The 18489-nt window shown below is 40.2% G+C and overlaps 1 protein-coding gene across 6 annotated transcripts in view; it reads right to left on the reverse strand.

Annotated features, from left to right (window-relative positions):
- Window positions 1–18489, reverse strand: part of LOC117416617 (CMP-N-acetylneuraminate-beta-1,4-galactoside alpha-2,3-sialyltransferase-like) — an 80699-nt gene that overhangs the window by 3704 nt on the left and 58506 nt on the right. For all 6 annotated transcript variants that reach the window (XM_059034992.1, XM_059034995.1, XM_059034991.1 and 3 more), the window contains 2 exons: window positions 5184–5330; window positions 1865–2011 (listed from right to left, as the gene is read on the reverse strand). In XM_059034992.1, the coding sequence (XP_058890975.1) occupies window positions 1865–2011; window positions 5184–5330 (294 nt within the window). The remainder of the gene's footprint in view (window positions 1–1864; window positions 2012–5183; window positions 5331–18489) is intronic.

Raw genomic sequence — 18489 nt, forward strand, 5'->3', positions numbered from 1 at the left:
GTCTGCAGGGAGAAGATTGGATGGCATGACCGGTGAGCGAGGATCACCACCCAGGCCTGGACTATCCCACTGTAGTGTAACGTGAGATGCATTAATTAAAAAGAGAAAAAAACTTAAACAATGATTTACTATTCTGCATTAAAAGGGAGAATCGGTTGTGTTTGCTTGTGCTAAAAAATGTATGTATGTATGTATGTAGAATACATACTGGCATTCTATATAATTTACCATTATTTTTGGGTCCAAACGGAATCCCTATTGAAATGAATGCTATGATATAGGCCTGGGTCTGTCAAGTAGTGACACCTGCTGGGAGAACTGGAAGGTGGGTTACCCCACAGTCAGCCAGTGTCTTCTTATGGATCAGTGGCATAAACTGGCTGTGGAAAAGCTGAAGGATCTTCTTTTTTTACTTGGGTTCCACTACCAAAGACCCGGTCTGAATCTAGATCAGTATTACACTCTTTTTTCTTTTTTCCTAAGACCCTTTGTGCAGATATATTAAGGCACATAGCTTATTAAGGCATGGGAACGCTATTTTGTCTATCTGTTCTTTTATATAACCTTATAATATACTCCATTGAGGTGCAACATACTCCACTTTTGAACGCATGTCTACATATAATTGCTTTGTTATTGATCTTTCAATCTGGGCCAACTAATCTCTAGCAGCAAACCTTTTACTCAAAACAGGCAGTGGTATTTTTTGTTTTTGTTTCATACTGTGAGATTAAAACAAATGTTACCCTTGTGTAAGCCATAAGCCAAGTACAAATCCTTTTGACACAGTGTCTGATGTAAAAAGCGTGAACACACCACCCCCCGTCTTGCCCAGCTGCAATGGCTACCTGTAAAGTTCAACATTATAACTCTCCTGCTCACCTACAATGTCCTTCATCACACAGGTCCCGAGTACCTCCTCAACCTGTTGACCCGCTATATCCCTGCCCGCAAGCTGAGGTCCTCCGACTCTGGCCTGCTTGTTATCCACAAGCAAAAGCGCACCACACTTGTAGAATGCTTGTTTAGGTTCATGGCTCTGACTCTTTTGAACTCTCTCCCAGCTTTGGTGCGTGATGCTCCCACTGTCACTCGCTATAAATCAGCTCTCAAGACCCACTTGTTCTCTCTTGCTTTCCATGCTCTTTAAGTCTGATATCTGCTATTAGCTGCTGTATTGTTGCTACCATTTCATGTATTATGCTACTGTATCATGTATTATGCATTTTTCACTGTACTTAATGTATTATGCATTTTTCACTGTATTGTTTTATGCATTGTTTTTTTTTTTTTTTTTTACTGTATATCATGTATTATGCATTTCTCTGTATTTAAAGTATTATGGATTTTCTTGTTGTTACTGCATCTTGTAAAGCGCTTTGTGATGGTGGTCCACTATGAAAGGCGCTATATAAAATAAAGATTGACTGATTGATTGTGTATGCTTAAGCGTGCCTTGGGCACTAGGAGAGCAAGCAGACAGCTAACATTACCTTATTAATAGTCTTCAAAGGAGTTTAATCACCCACACCCCAGAGCTTTCTAGAGAGCCAGTCCCTTAGCAAAACCAAAGTAACCTGAAGCCATGCAATCCGTTTGGTAATTTTTATTTGTATTTTTGTTTTACAGTTATCCAAAGACTTAGTTCTTACCATTATTGTGGTCTCATTTAAATCCATTAAAACTCAGTGTTGTATGCCAATAACACAAAAGGCACCTAATGCAATTCCTGTATGAATAGGGTAGCTAATAATGGCCATTAAAGAATACACTTATATAAAAGGTAGTGGTCTATATGCAAGCCTTTTAAAACAGGTTAATGCTATTTATAACATCTCAATGCTGTGCAGCAGCATGGAAATACCTCTTTAATGGCAGACATCTTGATGCTCTCGTAGTAATGCAAGGGTGCGTAAGGGGTATTCATATCATACCCGAAACCTGCCACCGCCACCTCGTCACAGTTATGAAGGGCCATTGTTATAGCAACCGTGCCCAGGGTGGGAATATTCTGCAAGAGACAGGGGTAGAACTGTCAGCATTCATTCACACACACACCCTTGCGGCAAAGCACAGCACAACTCAATGATGTGGCACAGGGCTTAAAAACCCAGCGCACACACTGACATCAGAAACTGTGAAATTAAGAGAGACAGGGAAGACAGGTAAAACATGGCAGGAGACATGGTGGAAACAGACACTAAATCCTGGACAAGGGAGAGATTTTCACGGAGAGAATGTAAACACTACAGGTAAGTGCCCTGGAAGCAGAAGATTCAATCACAGGTGACAGTAATGAAGAACTAAATCGCTATAGTGTTTTGAAAGTGGAAAAAATTAAATAAATGAAAAATAAAAATAAAAAAAGGACATGTGAAAGATGCATTTGGACGGGGGAAAAAAAATTGCTATGATTGCAGTGAAGGACTGAGCGGTCGTTGCAGTAATGTATTCTCTGCGGCAGTCACTGTTGAACATCAGCCCCAAGGTTAATACCCTCTCCTGTACAATGGCTTATCAGTGTACCGCTCTGAATGACAGCACTAATCCCTGTCTGGAGAGCCTGGCGAGAGGCTGATAAGACAGTGGCGTGCTACGGCTCGATAGGTGAGGGCAAAGCGAGCGCAAGCACGGTCTCCACGGAAACCCCATTCGCACTTTCACTGGAAAGTGGGGTGGGGGGTGTAGTATGGCGTAAAGCGGCAGTCCAGAAATACAGTCTTGATGGATATTTCACCCGAGTATCAACCTCAAAAAATAATGGCAACCAGTGCTCACTGAAGAGATCAAACTGGGGTGGTCTGTAGAGATGAGGGTTTGAGACCAATCTTTGCTCATTTGAAGCAATCCTAATAATTCATTTTAAGAACATCCCATGAAATGTAAATGTATCCTTGAACCACAAGGCGACATGGTTTTGTTTTCCCCTGTGCATTGACGATTTGGTTGGCCGGATGCTTAAGTTCCTAGTCAGCCAGGAGTCCCATAACCCTGATTTGTCAGGTAGGGATGAGGTTATCAAAGTGGAGGATGTGTCTGTGTGTCTGTCGTGATCATTTCTTTATGTTGCTGCTCCCTGGCTGTTGTGCTATCTGGCTGATCTCACTCCAGGAACATTATGCTCTAGCAACATGCAGTCCACATGTTCTGGGTTCAGCTAAAAGTAGCAACCGTCTTTAACCTTAGTTGCTGCAATCCCCACTTTCCTAATCATTACAACCAATCCCATATTTAAAAACTGGGCCATGATTAAAATTTCTTTAAAAGTTTTTAAACAAAGTTTTTAATTTAGTTTTTCTTACTAATACCAAATGTTGATTGAAAAAATAATAAAAAAATGTTACCAAACCTCATAAATGTCCCTTGTGATTAGTTTAATTTCCTGCACATTATATATATATATTTATATATATATATATATATTTTTTTAAAGTTTCTTGTTCACCATTTATTAGAAACAGAAATTGGGCGTGGGGTGGGTTTGAGGTACAGTGCTCCCTTCATCTATAGGACTCTGAACCTTGTCACACACACCTCCTTATTTAATGGCTATTAAGAGATTTACGAACTGCAGTCGCCCCACATTAGTTCCGGGGCTCATAGTAACTGATATAATGTGGCAGGGTGGAAGCAATATGGATGCACTGTGAAAAACGTGGCTAATTGGTTTGAGAGGAGGACTGTAAAGCAGTCACGTCCGGTACTAATAATCAAGACTAATAAGCCTGACTTCTATTATATGTAAACTTATGGAAACTATAATAAGATCCAAAATGGAAAATGATCTGTATGGTAACAGTATCCAGTATCCAGCATTCAGAACTGGGCAGACACATGGCAAATTACATTTAATATAGAAAAGTGTAAGGTACTGCACGCAGGCAATAAAAATGTGCATTATAAATACGCTACCGAAATTGAAGAAGGAATCTATGAAAAAGACCTAGGAGTTTATGTTGACTCAGAAATGTCTTCATCTAGACCAGGGCTTCTCAAACTCTGTCCTAGGGACCCTGTGTCTGCTGCTTTTCATTCCACCCAAGCTCTCAATTACTTAACTAGACCCTTAATTGAACTGATAATTTGCTTAAATTAGACCTTTTTACTTGTTTTCAGCTCTTGAACAGTTGCATATTTCAAGTTAGCTATAACATTAGATAAAGTAACTTGACCTGCAACTGGGAGTAATGTTAAAACTTTACAATGCATTAGTAAGACCTCACCTAGAATATTGTGTTCAGTTCTGGTCACCTCGTTACAAAAATGATATTGGTGCTCTAGAAAGAGTGCAAAGAAGAGTGACCAGAATTATTCCTGGTTTAAAAAGTATGTCATATGCAGACGGGCTAAAATAATTAAAATCAGTGTGGATTAGTGGTTAGGGCTCTGGACTCTTGACTGGAGGGTCGTGGGTTCAATCCCCGGTTGGGGACACTGCTGCTGTACCCTTGAGCAAGGTACTTTACCTAGATTGCTCCAGTAAAAACCCAACTGTATAAATGGGTAATTGTATGTAAAATAAATAAATAAATAAATAATGTGGTATCTGTATAATGTGAAATAATGTATAATGTGATATCTTGTAACAATTGTAAGTCGCCCTGGATAAGGGCGTCAGCTAAGAAATAAATAATAATAATAATAATAATAATAATAATAATAATAATAATAATAATAATAATAATAATATTCAGTCTTGAACAAAAACTATGCGGCGATCTGATTCAAGCATTCACAATTCTAAAAGGTATTGACAATGTCGACCCAGGGGACTTTTTCGGCCTGAAAAAAGAAACAAGGACCCGGGGTCAAAAATGGAGATTGGATAAAGGGGCATTCAGAACAGAAAATAGGAGGCACTTTTTTACACAGAGAATTGTGGGAGTCTGGAACCAACTCACCAGTAATGTTGTTGAAGCGCATACCCTGGGATCCTTCAAGAAGCTGCTTGATGAGATTCTGGGATCAATAAGCTACTAACAACCAAATGGGCAAGATGGGCTGAATGGCCTCCTCTCGTTTGTAACCTTATGTTCTTATGTTTTAACTATGAGGCACTGAAGTCCAATGGTATAGTGGTACGTACTGAAAGACACTATGGCCTTATGTACTTTTTCACAGTGCCAATAGCCATTTCTTTGGCAGTGAACATTAAGTCCCACTCCGCCTTCCTGCTAACTTACCCCTTTCCCCATGAGCCCTTTGTTCTGTGGCAGCCCGATGAAGTGGAAGGCAGCCTCCTGGATAAAGTAGGGGTTCAGGATGCGCATCTCTGTGGGCGCTTTGGGGACCTGCAGGGCCACCGACTTCCAGAATCCGTCTATCCCACGCTGAAAATGGAACAGGAAGACAGACGGATTAGCATGATGTTCTCATTAAGTGTCATCTATATTTCCAGAAACATATAGAAAATTATATATAGTATATTCTCTTTGAGGGTAAAAAAATAAAATAAAAGTGTTTCTCATTGTCTACTAAAAGTACCATCTCCTGACATACCTTATTAAAAATAGACCTGCTTCATATAAATTCAAATCAGAATGCTTTAAAAAGGTAGAGTCATTGTCTGGAGCACACTGTATTTTCACCATACAGAAGTTAGAATTTCGTTAAAATTGGTTAAGGCCAGTTAAGGGGTAGTATAGTTATAGATCTTAAACCAAAACATTATACAGCAGAATTTCCTGGTGCGCTATTTTTGTTAATATATACTGTAACCAACTGATAAAAGCAGTTGAGCAAACAGGTACATTTCACTCCCCTCACTTTTTATTGAACAGATTAATGACCACAAAACACAAGAGCGTCAATATTATCCATTCAAAAGGGCTGCGTAATTCTTTCCACTGTGAAGGGAGGACGTGAGGGAAGGTGAACCCCTGCAATGATCTCCCTCTTTGTGCACTGCAGCCTGCCATGAGCCCAGAGCCACAGGCCCTCACCATATCAATTACTGGGGAAAACGGCCAGAAATACAGCTGAACAATTACCCTGCATTTATTCAATTCACTTTTCATTGTGATTTTCTATTATTCAGCCGCGAGACGACTAAATGACAACAACCTTGATGGCAAACAGGCGGTCAGGTTATTGGGCTTAATGGAAATCACCTGTACAAATAAGTGAATGCTGCCTTTGATATCACAAATAAAAGGGAGCTTCCACTGAGCACGGCAAGCTGCTTTGAAATGGTTTGGCTCTGTGCCAATGGCACGCCATGGCTTGAACCGGCTTTCCCGTCAATGAGTTTGCAAGGAACTGTTTCACATTGTGGAATAGAGAGGTAAGACAGTCTCTTATGGATGTTCGCTTTGGTAAAAACCAATTACAGCGCACCAACATCTGTAGGATGTTCCTGTGTGTAAATACAGGATATTTGTTGCTCATGTCCACTGAATGAAACAACAAAACATCCAACATGGATGCAAACACAAATGGTTGTTGTTTACAAGTGTGTCTCAGTCTACTTTTAATTGCAGTGAACAGAGAAGGCAAAGCATTCACAGTCCCCTGGTTAACTACTTTGCAAATACAGTCAGAGACCCCCCCCCCCCCCCCCAAAAGAAAAAAAAAAGGTGAATTACACAAGAGAATTTTGAAAGGTGATATTTAAAGATATTAAATTTTAAACATCTTCCAACACCTCTGCTTAAACCAGTCATATTTGTATATATTCATCCAGCCAAAATGTCTGTAACTGTCCACCAGGCGAAGAGTGTTTGTCTGAAGGAACTTTTGCAGTTTAACCAGACCGCTGGTATCAATAACTGCTGTTAGAACAAAACAGTTCCTTCTATAGTAAAGGGAAAGTATCACTTCTAAATATAAAATAACGACAAGCCTCTGGATGACTGCAGATTTTGGCCAGATCAGATAAGATGATATATATTATATATATATATATTTTGTATCTTTGTAATTTGTTCACTTAATATCACAAATCACTGGCACTTCACTATTAATTGGTCCCAGTTGGAATAATGTCAACTGCCAGTATTAAAAACTGGTTTATGCATCCCAAAATAAATTACATGTACATTAGTCAACAGATTGTTCTTTATTCCTGACCTGAACATCGTGCGCCTCTGAGTCTTAAACAGACTGCCAGTTATGATGAACTGTGCTAAGTTGTGCAGTGGTTTTGTGGATTAGTCTCCTGGGCCTTGGTTGAGACCACAAAAAAGATTAGAACCAGTGGCAAACCAGTGAGAGGAAAGTTCAGATGGGCCTTACAACAAAACCTGAAATGGTTCCAACCCCTATGCAAAGGGAATCTTTATTTCTCCATCCATGAGATACATGCGCAGGTCCTTATTCTGTTGCAAACATTAATTTGTCACAGGAAATTCATGATAAATGCTTAATTAGACTCTAATAAATTGTACTAGAACATCTGCAGCATAGGATGCCCATGTAAAGGATCTGTTCAGTTTAGTAAACTTCTGACTTGCTCTTATTAAATTAACTTTCCAGCTCTCTCTATATAGACAGTAGATTTCTTAAGAACTGTAATGGATCAAAATTAGTTACAGTACTCCCCTTTCCAACCGCCCGGCACAATAAACCTCCTGCCCCTCACTTGTAAATGGCTCCCGCTAAAGAGGAATCAGTCAAAAGCTGTTTGTTTTAATTTCCTATGAGATCTATCTGTCCGAGACTCTGCAGGTCTAAACATCAGAGACAGATAAACAGGGTGGTCGATTTGTTTCATTAAAATTAAATTTTCCAGCCTTGTGTTCAAGTCAGATCTACTGTTTAGACAATGGCAAGAAGTGATCATCCAGCAGGCATCCATTTCATAACAATCTTACCAATAAGCTAAAACATGTTACAATGTCAATAGTATACAACTAGCAAGATACTACTGGAAGAACAACAGGTAGACCAGGTTCAAACAAGTTCATTTTCACAGACTGGAATACACTCTTTAGCTGCTCTTGTATATCTTGTTGGGGGGGGGGGGGCGGGGAGCAGTAACAATGTGTGGTGCAGGGAGTTAATCACATATTACCAGTTGTTAAAACAGCATTTTGTTTCAAAGGAGGCCATGACAACAGCTGTAAATGATTAGGTCAGGAATTCCACAACCAGGGATTATCAATAGCAAAAAACTGATTTAAACTGGAAGAGTAGCATGGGGAGAAAAGACAAGACAAAATACTCAGGGGGCCAAGGGCAGCGTCTTCAATTCATCATTTGTCAAAAACGCTTGCCCTGCAACTGCTTGTGTAGACTGACTGAGGGCTTCTGGGTGTTCAGCCATCCGTAACACCCGATCTTTCACAGGCACTCTTCCAGTGACCTGCAGAGCTTCTTCAATATAACCAGATCCCTGTGTGATGCAAAGTCAGACAATCCTGATGCACTCCGGTGTAGGAAAGGTCTTATTGTTTAAATAAAACTGTTACTGTCACAATGTACTGTACATTCACCATCAATTCTTTACTGTTAACTAGGGATGAATCCTTTGAGATTTGCATGCTTTTGACTCTCCCCTCTCCTTCTGGAATTAGAAAACATTTTGCCATCTCTTCTAAACCCCAAGTCTACTGGCATTGATAATGCTGTTAAAATCAATTTCAGCAATAGCCTTTGGGGCAGCAGATACAGAATTGACCTTGCCCCCTTCTTTGAGACTTGTCATAAAGTTGCCCTGGGCTAGGGGGATTCTGCCTAGTAAAGGTCAAGTTATAGTAAACAAGCAGCACCTGTTGTGTGGACAGACTGAGGTTCAGAATTCAGTGCTGTCAGTCATGGAATTCATTCCTGCACTGGTACCTGCCCTGTTGATAGCAGCAGGGTTTGCAGTCTACAGCGCTGTCAAGTCTCACACCTTTGTCAGGAACTACATTCATCCCTGTGCTAGAACTACAGTGGACTGACAATGTGTTTCAACCTCCTATTCTGTCAATCCTTCACCCTGCACAGGCACCAAGTTCATGTCTTTATGAACGCTTCCCTGAACGGCACGGAACGCTATTCTCAGTGTGGTCAGTCCCTCAGCCCTCACGAGCAGTCAAATACACTACTACCCTGACAAGTGTTCAAAGATTAGCACCAGAAACAGAAAGCAGAATGAAATCAGAATTGTTTCACCGTTGTCCCATTTCCCAGCCTGACAGACGAGGGGTGACACAATTATGAGCTGGCTGGTTGGGAGCTTTCCCAGCACAGCAAAGCATATTTTTAGCTCCAACAGTGGGATCTGTGTCCTCGGCACCAGGTACTTAATACAGGTGGTATTGAGATAGGTCCCATGATGCATTCCCTGCTCTTTCAGTTTTACAGCACATGTGGGCTGTTTTTATGTGGTTTTAAAAGGCCAGTAGAACACATTTATATTCTTATAGGAGAATGAATGGCAGGTTTTTAAAAATCAGCAGGGTTCAGGCAGCTGGTGCAGACTCTTATTCTTAATGTGTTTAACACTGCACCACAAATGAATAAACAGATTTGGAAATACTATTGTATACACTAGGGATGGACTTATAGATGCATTATCTTATAGTTTGGTATACTACAGCTTTGCAGTTTCAAAGTTAAATCAGTTCTAGATTGATTCCGTCAGGAAAACAGGGGCTAGTTGCCTAGATGGGTTCCCATGTCATTGAGGTGCTCTGCTGGGTTTCCATGTAGCAAAGCAGTCTGAGAAGTTTAGAAAAACAGTGTTGATAAAAAACAAAAACATGTTGCTCTCCATTATAGTTGACCAGTTGTCTCGCTACTGGTTTGACAAAAGGGAACATAAAATTTAGGTTTGCAATGGAATAAACGGAGCATCTAGTAAGAACAAGCTTCTAATGGCCCTTGGAAAGGGTAACAACCGCCCTCCCTCCTGCAAACCCCACATCCCTGTAACTGATCTCCCAATAAAACAGTTGTGAAAGCTCCCCTGGGAAGTAAACTCAATGTTTCCCTTTGCAAGTTTCCTGAACGGCTGCTTGCTCTAAAAACAAGCCTATAAACCAATGACTGGCGTGGGAGTTTCGATATGTTGGCTAGATATATTATTATACAGCATATCTCCTTAACAAGACATGGTTTGGAATCTTGCTTTGGAATCCAGTGTTGAGGTTTCTCCTTTTCCCAAAACTGAGAACTGCAGCCTTGTGTCTATCCAGAGAGAGGGATTTGATTTAATGTCCCTTGAAGGTGACCAGCTTTAGCACTGATGGCTGAATACCCCTGTCCAAGCGGCAGGTCCTGTACTGTAAAGTGAATTAGCAGTCAGACAAAGCAATGGACCAGTGGAAGAAAGGAGTTCCTGTTTAGTATTTCAGCATCATGTATAAGTTTAAGCATGTTGCTTGTGCTTTAGTTTAAAACTAGGAATCCCACTAGAAACAAAGACAGAATTAATGCATTTATTTAAAAATCAAACCTAATGGCATATCATCCTGCAAGAACCAATCCCAATCACTCACCCCCACAGCTACCTCACTGAACTCCTGCTGAGCAATCATTACAAATAATAAGACACCCACTGATGGTACTATATATCACCCAAGTAAGGGTATGTCCAGCATTGCAAGAACATCTGGAGCTGCCACCCCCCAAAAAAACTAGAACAAAGGGCTGGAATATACTGCAACTTGTTTAATTTCCTCTTGAAAACACAGTGACTGCAGTAATTGGGATCAAGAGTCTGTCTTGAAGAGGCCCGAACTGCCTGGCTGTGGAGAAGTGGGGGTGGGGGGGGGGGGGGGAATGAAAAACCGCTGGCAGCAATATTGTTTCAAGGCTCAGATAGGAGCTATTAAAGCTCTTTGGGGTGTTCCGATTGATTTGCTCCTATCGTTCCGTGAAATATTTATGGGAAACTGTTCGCTGACTGTTGTAGGCTCCTGGATTAGGGCTTTTAACAGACTCCAGAGCAGCAACAGAAATAAATGTCTTTGTCCATCGTATTACAACGTAAAAATACTAAAATAAACCAGTACAAATCTGACAACCGTTTAGATCCTAAGGCTAGATTCTCAAAGCTATTTACTCTAAAATGGAATTAGCTCAAAAGGAAGAAAAACACCTAAAAAAACGTACCAAGACAGAAATACACAATTAATTTAGTTTTGATAGTAGTTGTTTTTTCCTACTGATCAGTTTATCAATGTCTTCAAATGGAGGAATCTGAAAGCATCTCACCGATATGCTTGAAAACATTGAACACAATGCGAATAAAGACCTCATTAAATAATAAATTAACCCAAATTATCTATACTCCCCCTTTATCTATACTGGACTTAAAAAAAACTTTCATTTTTATTATTGTTAAAAAATAAATAATAGACAGGCACCAATTGTTTTTAGTCTAAAACTCATTTGTATTTTTCTGTATTTGTTTTGCTTAAAAGGTTTCTGGAAGTACATGAAAGGCAGTTTTCATCGATGGGAGAACCAATGAAAATTAATCTTGATCTCTCTTCCTCTAAAGCCTGAAGCCGCCAACACACTCTTTCAAAAATCACGTCAAGTTGAGAAATATAAGTTACACAATGAAAGAGGCTGCACGAAACCTGGGTTTACAATACAGCAATCTTGTTAATTGCCAAGACGTTAGAAACAGGTGCTTTTAGACGGAGACCCTGAGTTCAAATCTAAACAAATGTTTGGTTGACAATATATATTTCTCAATCAGAAGTTGATATTTCATATCTTAGCAGTACAGACCTTCATAAATAATCTCATAATGTACTTCAGAATAACCCCAAACCCATAGGGAGTTATTTTCTCCATAAACAAAAACTGATGCACAAAATGAAGTAGATGTGCTACCCAACCCTCCCCCTATTTCAGAAAGCCTTGCACAAACAGGCAGTACAGCAAGCAGTTACAAAGCATGTTTGAAAAGGTCATTTCAACAGAAAAAAGGTCACAAGAACGACAAGGAACTGAGAAGGGTACATGGTGGAATATGATGCAGCACACAAGTCCAGCGCAAACAGCAGTAAGTAAACACAGCTAAGATGGGATAGAGACAGAGTGGGAGGAAGATTAAGAAAAACACTTTACATGAAGACCAACATCAGAGTACCTAGAGCAAGAAGAGTCACTGAGAGACATTTATACATTGTATAATGGGTATGATGGTAGCTATGAGTGTACATTCAAAGAGTGCATCAGAAGATACCAAAAAAGGGTATTACTACCACTGGTGAACCTTAAGCACTCTCGACGTTTGCATAACACTGTCACCCTAGTCTGTCTAATCTCTAATTCACAGTATTTTCCAGGTTTGTAATACAGTCACCTTTGCTCTCTTATTTTGCTACATTGGTGGCCAGCAGACTGGGTAACCTAATCCTGCCTCACAAAAAGCACAGATAATGGGAAACCCATCTGGGAGCAAGCAGGCAGTGCACATGGGGCTCTTCGTCCGATTACACCTTCTTCAGTCACTATCAAAACTTTCCCACCTACAAAAGGGACATTTCAGAGGCTCTGTCTAAAACAGCAAGAGACAGTCTTAATGCTTTTTTCATAACACACTTTTTAATTGGCTTCGGATCGCATTGGCAGCATTTCAAATGACCCAATAGCATTAGCGTTTTCCTGTGACTTGACCCAAGACCAAGGCAGAGACGACACCTCTGTGCAATGGTGACCCCAGATTTACTCATTGAAAGAACAATGTCCAGCAGTGACATAATTTAATAGTAAGAGTTTCAGATAGAAGGTCACTGTGGCTGTTGCAGGCTCGGGGCCCGATGCAGAGAGACAAACAGAAAGGATTTTTATGACTAAGAAGACATAATTTGCAACTTACTAAATAGTGCTTTACAGGGAATTACTTTACAAAAAATGTGTGTGTAAAAGCACAAAACTGGGCTAAAAGCAATTAACACTTATGGAATTCCCTACTTTTTGATGCATGCCAATGAAACTAGTGCAAACACTTTTAAGCAAACGCTGTAGACTTTATTGAGTTTGCACTGTCCAGAACTTTTCCACAGAGGCTGAAAAACTCCAGGTTCCAACACTGTACCTTCTGTCTGCCACTGCTGGTAGCTGCGCATAATTAAGATGACATGCCAAGAGTATGCACCACTAATGGCAGGGCAACTCACCCAGCTGAGAGTCTGTACATGTTGTTGGACACATTGTACAGCACCAGCCTGGCCCCTGCATAAACACAATGGGTTTACTCTGGGAATGCCACACATAGCTGGATGGACCTCAGTGTACAAAGCTGAAATCAAAACATGTCATTCATCAGTTAAATTACATTGGGGAAAAAAAAAAGGCACTGGTGCAATGGGACCATGCCCTGTCATCAAAAGTCAAATAGAAGGAGGACATGAGAGCGCTCTTTTAGCTTCATGGAACTCTCGGGAACTTTCTCCCTTGTTTAGTGCATGTAACTCCCAGTCGCTCACTTCAAACCAACTCTCAAGACCCACTTGTTCTCTCTTCCTTTCAATGCTCTTTAAGCCTGATATCTGTTATTAGCTGTTGTCTAAATTGCATCTCACTCATATGATTCTCTTTGACACACGCATCCACAATGTTTAGAATTCACATCCTAGCCTTGTTTTTCTGTTTGTATTTAATGTACTATGCCCTGTATTTCACTGTATTTAATGTATTATGCATTGTTCCTCACTATCTTGTACAACACTTTGTGATGGTGGTCTACTACGAAAGGTGCTACTTAGAATAAATATTGATTGATTGATTGATTTATTATGTATGCATTATTTGTTTGTAACCAATGTTGTCTGTGTCTTGCATTAAATTAATCCTGCCTCCATAGCATATTTCACAGGGGTGTGCCGAAACTTGTATTTTACCTTTAAAAATGTGAAGCTGGTAGGTATATATTAAATGGAATAAAATGTGTTAATTACTCAACTCAAAACAAAGCGGTCTCTCATTTTCACTTGTTTACACAATTATTGAGTATCAATCAATAACTATCTGGCAGTGGCATTCAATAGAACCTGTTGTGATCAAACTACAATTCATGTATATTTTATAAGCGATTATTTGTCTAACCTTTCTTTTAGTCTTTCGATAATTTTTTTATTTTTTTTTGTTACATATTTTCATTGTCGGTTTATGGCATCAATGCAGTAATTAAGTGTTATGGATTGGTTTCTTGCTTTGAAAATCAACACTTTAATAAATAAGCGTGGTTTGATTTATTGAATACCTACAGACACTTTTTAAAGGTAGATCTTAATTACTCTGTAAATACGAGCATCAGCACACCCCTCAGTGGAATGTTGCAAATACTAAAACTGGGGTGATCCACGGTCAAGTGGGCGATAGGATCTTATTATTTCATAATCAAAATGCAATCATAGTTGCATATATTTCTTTCCGCTATGCCTTTTAAGTAATTTGAGGTTTAGTGATCATAACATCCCACACAATAAAAACAATTATAAAATGGCAGTTTTTTGTAGTTGTTTTTAGATTTTCTCTGGGAACCCTTAGCACTTAAGTATTCAAATGTCAACAGCAGTGTACACAGAAGTGTTCGAAGTGTTAAAAAAAAAAAAAACATTCCAAAAACTATGACAAATGACACATTTGTTGCTACTCTGTCCGAAGCATGAAAAACTAGTTAATGATGATCTATAAAGGCACTGCCTTTCCCAATGTGTATGCATAGCCCTTAGTACTGCCCTTGGTCCAGTGGTTAAAGAAAAGGGCTTGTAACCAGGAGATCCCCGGTTCAAATCCCACCTCAGCCACTGACTCATTGTGTGACCCTGAGCAAGTCACTTAACCTCCTTGTGCTTCGTCTTTCGGGTGAGACGTAGCTGTAAGTGACTCTGCAGCTGATGCACTGTTCACACACCCTAGTCTCTGCAAGTCGCTTTGGATAAAGGTGTCTGCTAAATAAATAAATAATAATAATATTAGTAATAGTACAGTACACCCTTGCTATAACACCCTTTATTATAACAAATCTTTGTCTATAACGAACCTGGCCCCTGCCCCCCCCCCCCCCCCAAAAAAAAGATAATATAAAACACTGTCAACATCCTGGTCTGTACGCACGAGATGCCACCTCCGCAGTGAAGTCAACTCTTTTGTCTTAATAAAAAGCATGCACGGTCTAACTATGCCTGTGAAATGAAAATCATTTCATGTTGCAACAAAGCTGGAAACTATATTGATCATTTGAAAAAAGGAGAAACGCAGGCATATCTCTTTCGTGAATAGAGGTTGTCAAAAAGCACTCTGTTTTTTGGCTTGTTCAGCAACTATGTGGCAAAGCAAAATATACTAATGAAAAAACAACAACAACAACAACAACAACAATAAAAACTTGAGGATCTGATGAACTTTTCATGTCGGGTTGACTTGGAATAAAAACTCAGTTTGGGATTGCATGTTGGATTAAGATTTGTTGCACTTTGAAATGTTTCATGTCAGATTGAATAAAAGTTCAGCTTCAAATCAGGATTTTTGCTTTTTGTACTGCGTTTTAATTCTTTAACGAATAGGTTAAAGCAAAGGCAGAATACTGCATACATGGGACGAGCAGGTACACGTAATTCTACTTTTATTCACAAATCTCAATTCATTAACTTACTCTAACTGTGTACTGTTCATTTTGATTGTCCTTTCGCTATAACAAACACCTCAATATAATGAACAAAAGGCTTGGACCCCAACAGGTTTGTTATAGCGAGGGTGTACTGTATTACATGACCCTAAGTCATACAAAGGGAATATTGTCACAGTACAATTTGTGGCCGGTACCCAGAAGCTGCCCTTGACTGTTTTGCCCTTGTAACTCTCCTCCCAAACAGACCCTGTTGTTAAGAGTGTTGTTCCAGGAGACCAGAGACCTGATTAGAGACATTTTGCAGGATTCCAGGTCTGCCATGGTGCATGAGTGCCTGTGAGGATTCCCATTGGATAAACCATCCCCTTCTCCTGCGAGGGTGAAGGATCAAAGCACTGCTGCCTCTCAGTACCGAGCATGTACATGTACACACATGGCAGTTAATTAATCAAGATTTGTGTCATGTGATCATCATCAGCTTTTGTGCTTTGTGGCTTCATGTCAGGGCATGAGGGCATGTCTTTTAAAAACAGCCTTTTTTAGAAAACAACCCATGTGACAGTTACCAGTACTACTTTAAGCGGTCTGCACTTTATTTTATATATGGAGATCTCTAGAACCAAATTTTATACTGAATTTGCTGGTGTTTTTAAAATATCCCAGTACTGAGCTCACAACATAATGACTTTTTGATTGTCTAAATCAGGGTTTCCCAATCCTGGTCCTGGGGACCAACTGGGTCTGCTGGTTTTCATTCCAACTGAGCTCTCAATTACTTAACTAGACCTTTAATTGAACTGATAATTTAATTGTTTGCAGAGTTCAAGTTGCTTATAACATGTAACTTGAAATCTGGAACTGTTTAAGCTGAAAACAAGTAAAAAGGTCTACTTAAGCAAATTAATAAGTAATAGGTTTGATACAGTAAAGACATTTCTAGCACGTATAATTAAACATGCAAAACAAAACTAGTAGGGACCCTTCCAACAGACTTACTGTATCTCTTAATTACCGACTAACCACATCCCACCCAGCCAGGTGTAACAGAATCTTGTACTGCTTCCATTTCTCAAAGGCTCTATTACACCATCCCAGCCAGGGGGGAAACTCTCACTGGGCTTTTGTTCGTAGACCCATTCGGACACCGTTCCCCTTGGGGACTGGAAGTGGAGAGCAACACAATTACAAGGGGTCTCACAGAACTGGCTGATATAGCTTGTTCAGGAAGGGTGCCCCTCAATGGGTATAAGAGCTGTCCCATCTCCACAGGAGGCCCATTCTCCTCTTTCATCTGGGAATTAAGATAACACCAATAGCTGACTGCCTCCATATTTTCTCTTCTGCCACTACTTTAGTAAGTGATCCCGCAACATGTTTTTGACCTCGTTCCATCAGATAAAACCACAAGGTCTCCTTTAATATCCCCACAATAGGGGCCATCTCAAGGCCATGTTAGAAAGAGCAACAGCCACTAAGACTCGTAAAATCCCCAGATCCAAGTTGGCCGGCCATCCCTGGAAGTCTTCTCAGTGCAACTCACCTGAAATACAGTTTTATTAAGACTCCCAAAATCCACCTATGATTCATCTTCCACTGTTCCCAACCTTCAGGAGCTTCAAGTGCTTCTATTCTTACTTGACTCAGATCCAAGTACTGTGGCTTGAAAACTGAAAGGGTCTGTAACTGTGATTATGGGACAGCTTTTCTTATTATCCAAAGACCATAACAGCAGATCTGGGACTGCAAGGAACTCTTAAACCTTCTCAGGGTTATTTAACTTGTTTAATATTATGTATACAGTAGTTCTGTTTTTCTTTTTTTCTGCTCAGTGACCTCTTCTGCTCTACCATGCTGTCAAACTAATTTTGGGTGCTTAGAAAAACACTTGAGTGCTTAAAGGAATATCAATGAGGCCCGACAGCTGCATAGAGCAAGTTTAAGCTACAGACCCACCAACATCAGCAGCGGTTTGTCACTGGTTAACAGGGTCTGCACTGTACTATAAACCTTGCAGACCATCTCGTCAGATTCCAAGTTCAGATGTCATTATCCCTCAGCTACCGAAAAGCCCCCCCAAGAGTCTTAGAACTCTCACAGTCAGATCAGTTTCAAGTACACGTGGCCCCAGGGTGACTCCCCCCTGAGTTCAGCCCTGCATGCATTCACATTTTCTGTGCTCTACAGTTCTCGGGTTAAGATTCACCCCGGGGTTGGACGTGACCGTGTCACACTGCATATTTTCAACCCGTGTCAAACACAGTGGTGGAAGTAAATATCCAACATGGCTCCCGACATGGCTTTCATTTTTTGTTTTGATTATTTTGTGAAGGAGGGCTCGTGTACAACAAGCTGGGAGGAGGCGCTGGCAACGTGTGCTCCGTGCAAGACGTAACCTTTTCAGGTTACTACGACAACAATCACAATCCTGTATGCTACTTTTAAGTTTATTTTTGTTCCATCCAGCGGCCGCTGGATATTTTCATTTGCCCAGACTGAGCAGCTCCCAGACCTCATCATCACTCCATAACACTCTTGCCATTTATATATATTTTTTATTTACAACTGCGCGTGGATCTGTGAACCTTGCCCCTTGACGTTTGTTTTTGGCTACTGTCATGCGCGTTTTCAACTCGAGGCGAGCGTAACCCTGTTGCATTCACATTTAATTTTTCAACCTGAGGTGAGCGCTTTGTCCTGGGTTGAAAATTCTCAACCCTACTTTCTGTCAGGGGTGAGTTTACCCCGGTAAAACAGTTTCGTCTCGGGTTGAAACTGGCAATGTGAAAGCTAGTGTGAAAAGGCCTTTTGTCAACCCAACAGGAATTATTTTGTTGCTTGGGGCACTTATCTATCATATAATATCTACATCAATAGATGACATGTTTTTTTAAAACAGTTTTTGACTGTTTTTGGGAGCATCTCATTCTCTCTCTCTCTCTGCGTGGAAGAACGGTAAGAGTTTTTGTTGA

This window comes from Acipenser ruthenus, chromosome 12 (genome assembly GCF_902713425.1).
Source record: "Acipenser ruthenus chromosome 12, fAciRut3.2 maternal haplotype, whole genome shotgun sequence".
NCBI classification, from domain to species: Eukaryota; Metazoa; Chordata; class Actinopteri; order Acipenseriformes; family Acipenseridae; genus Acipenser; species Acipenser ruthenus.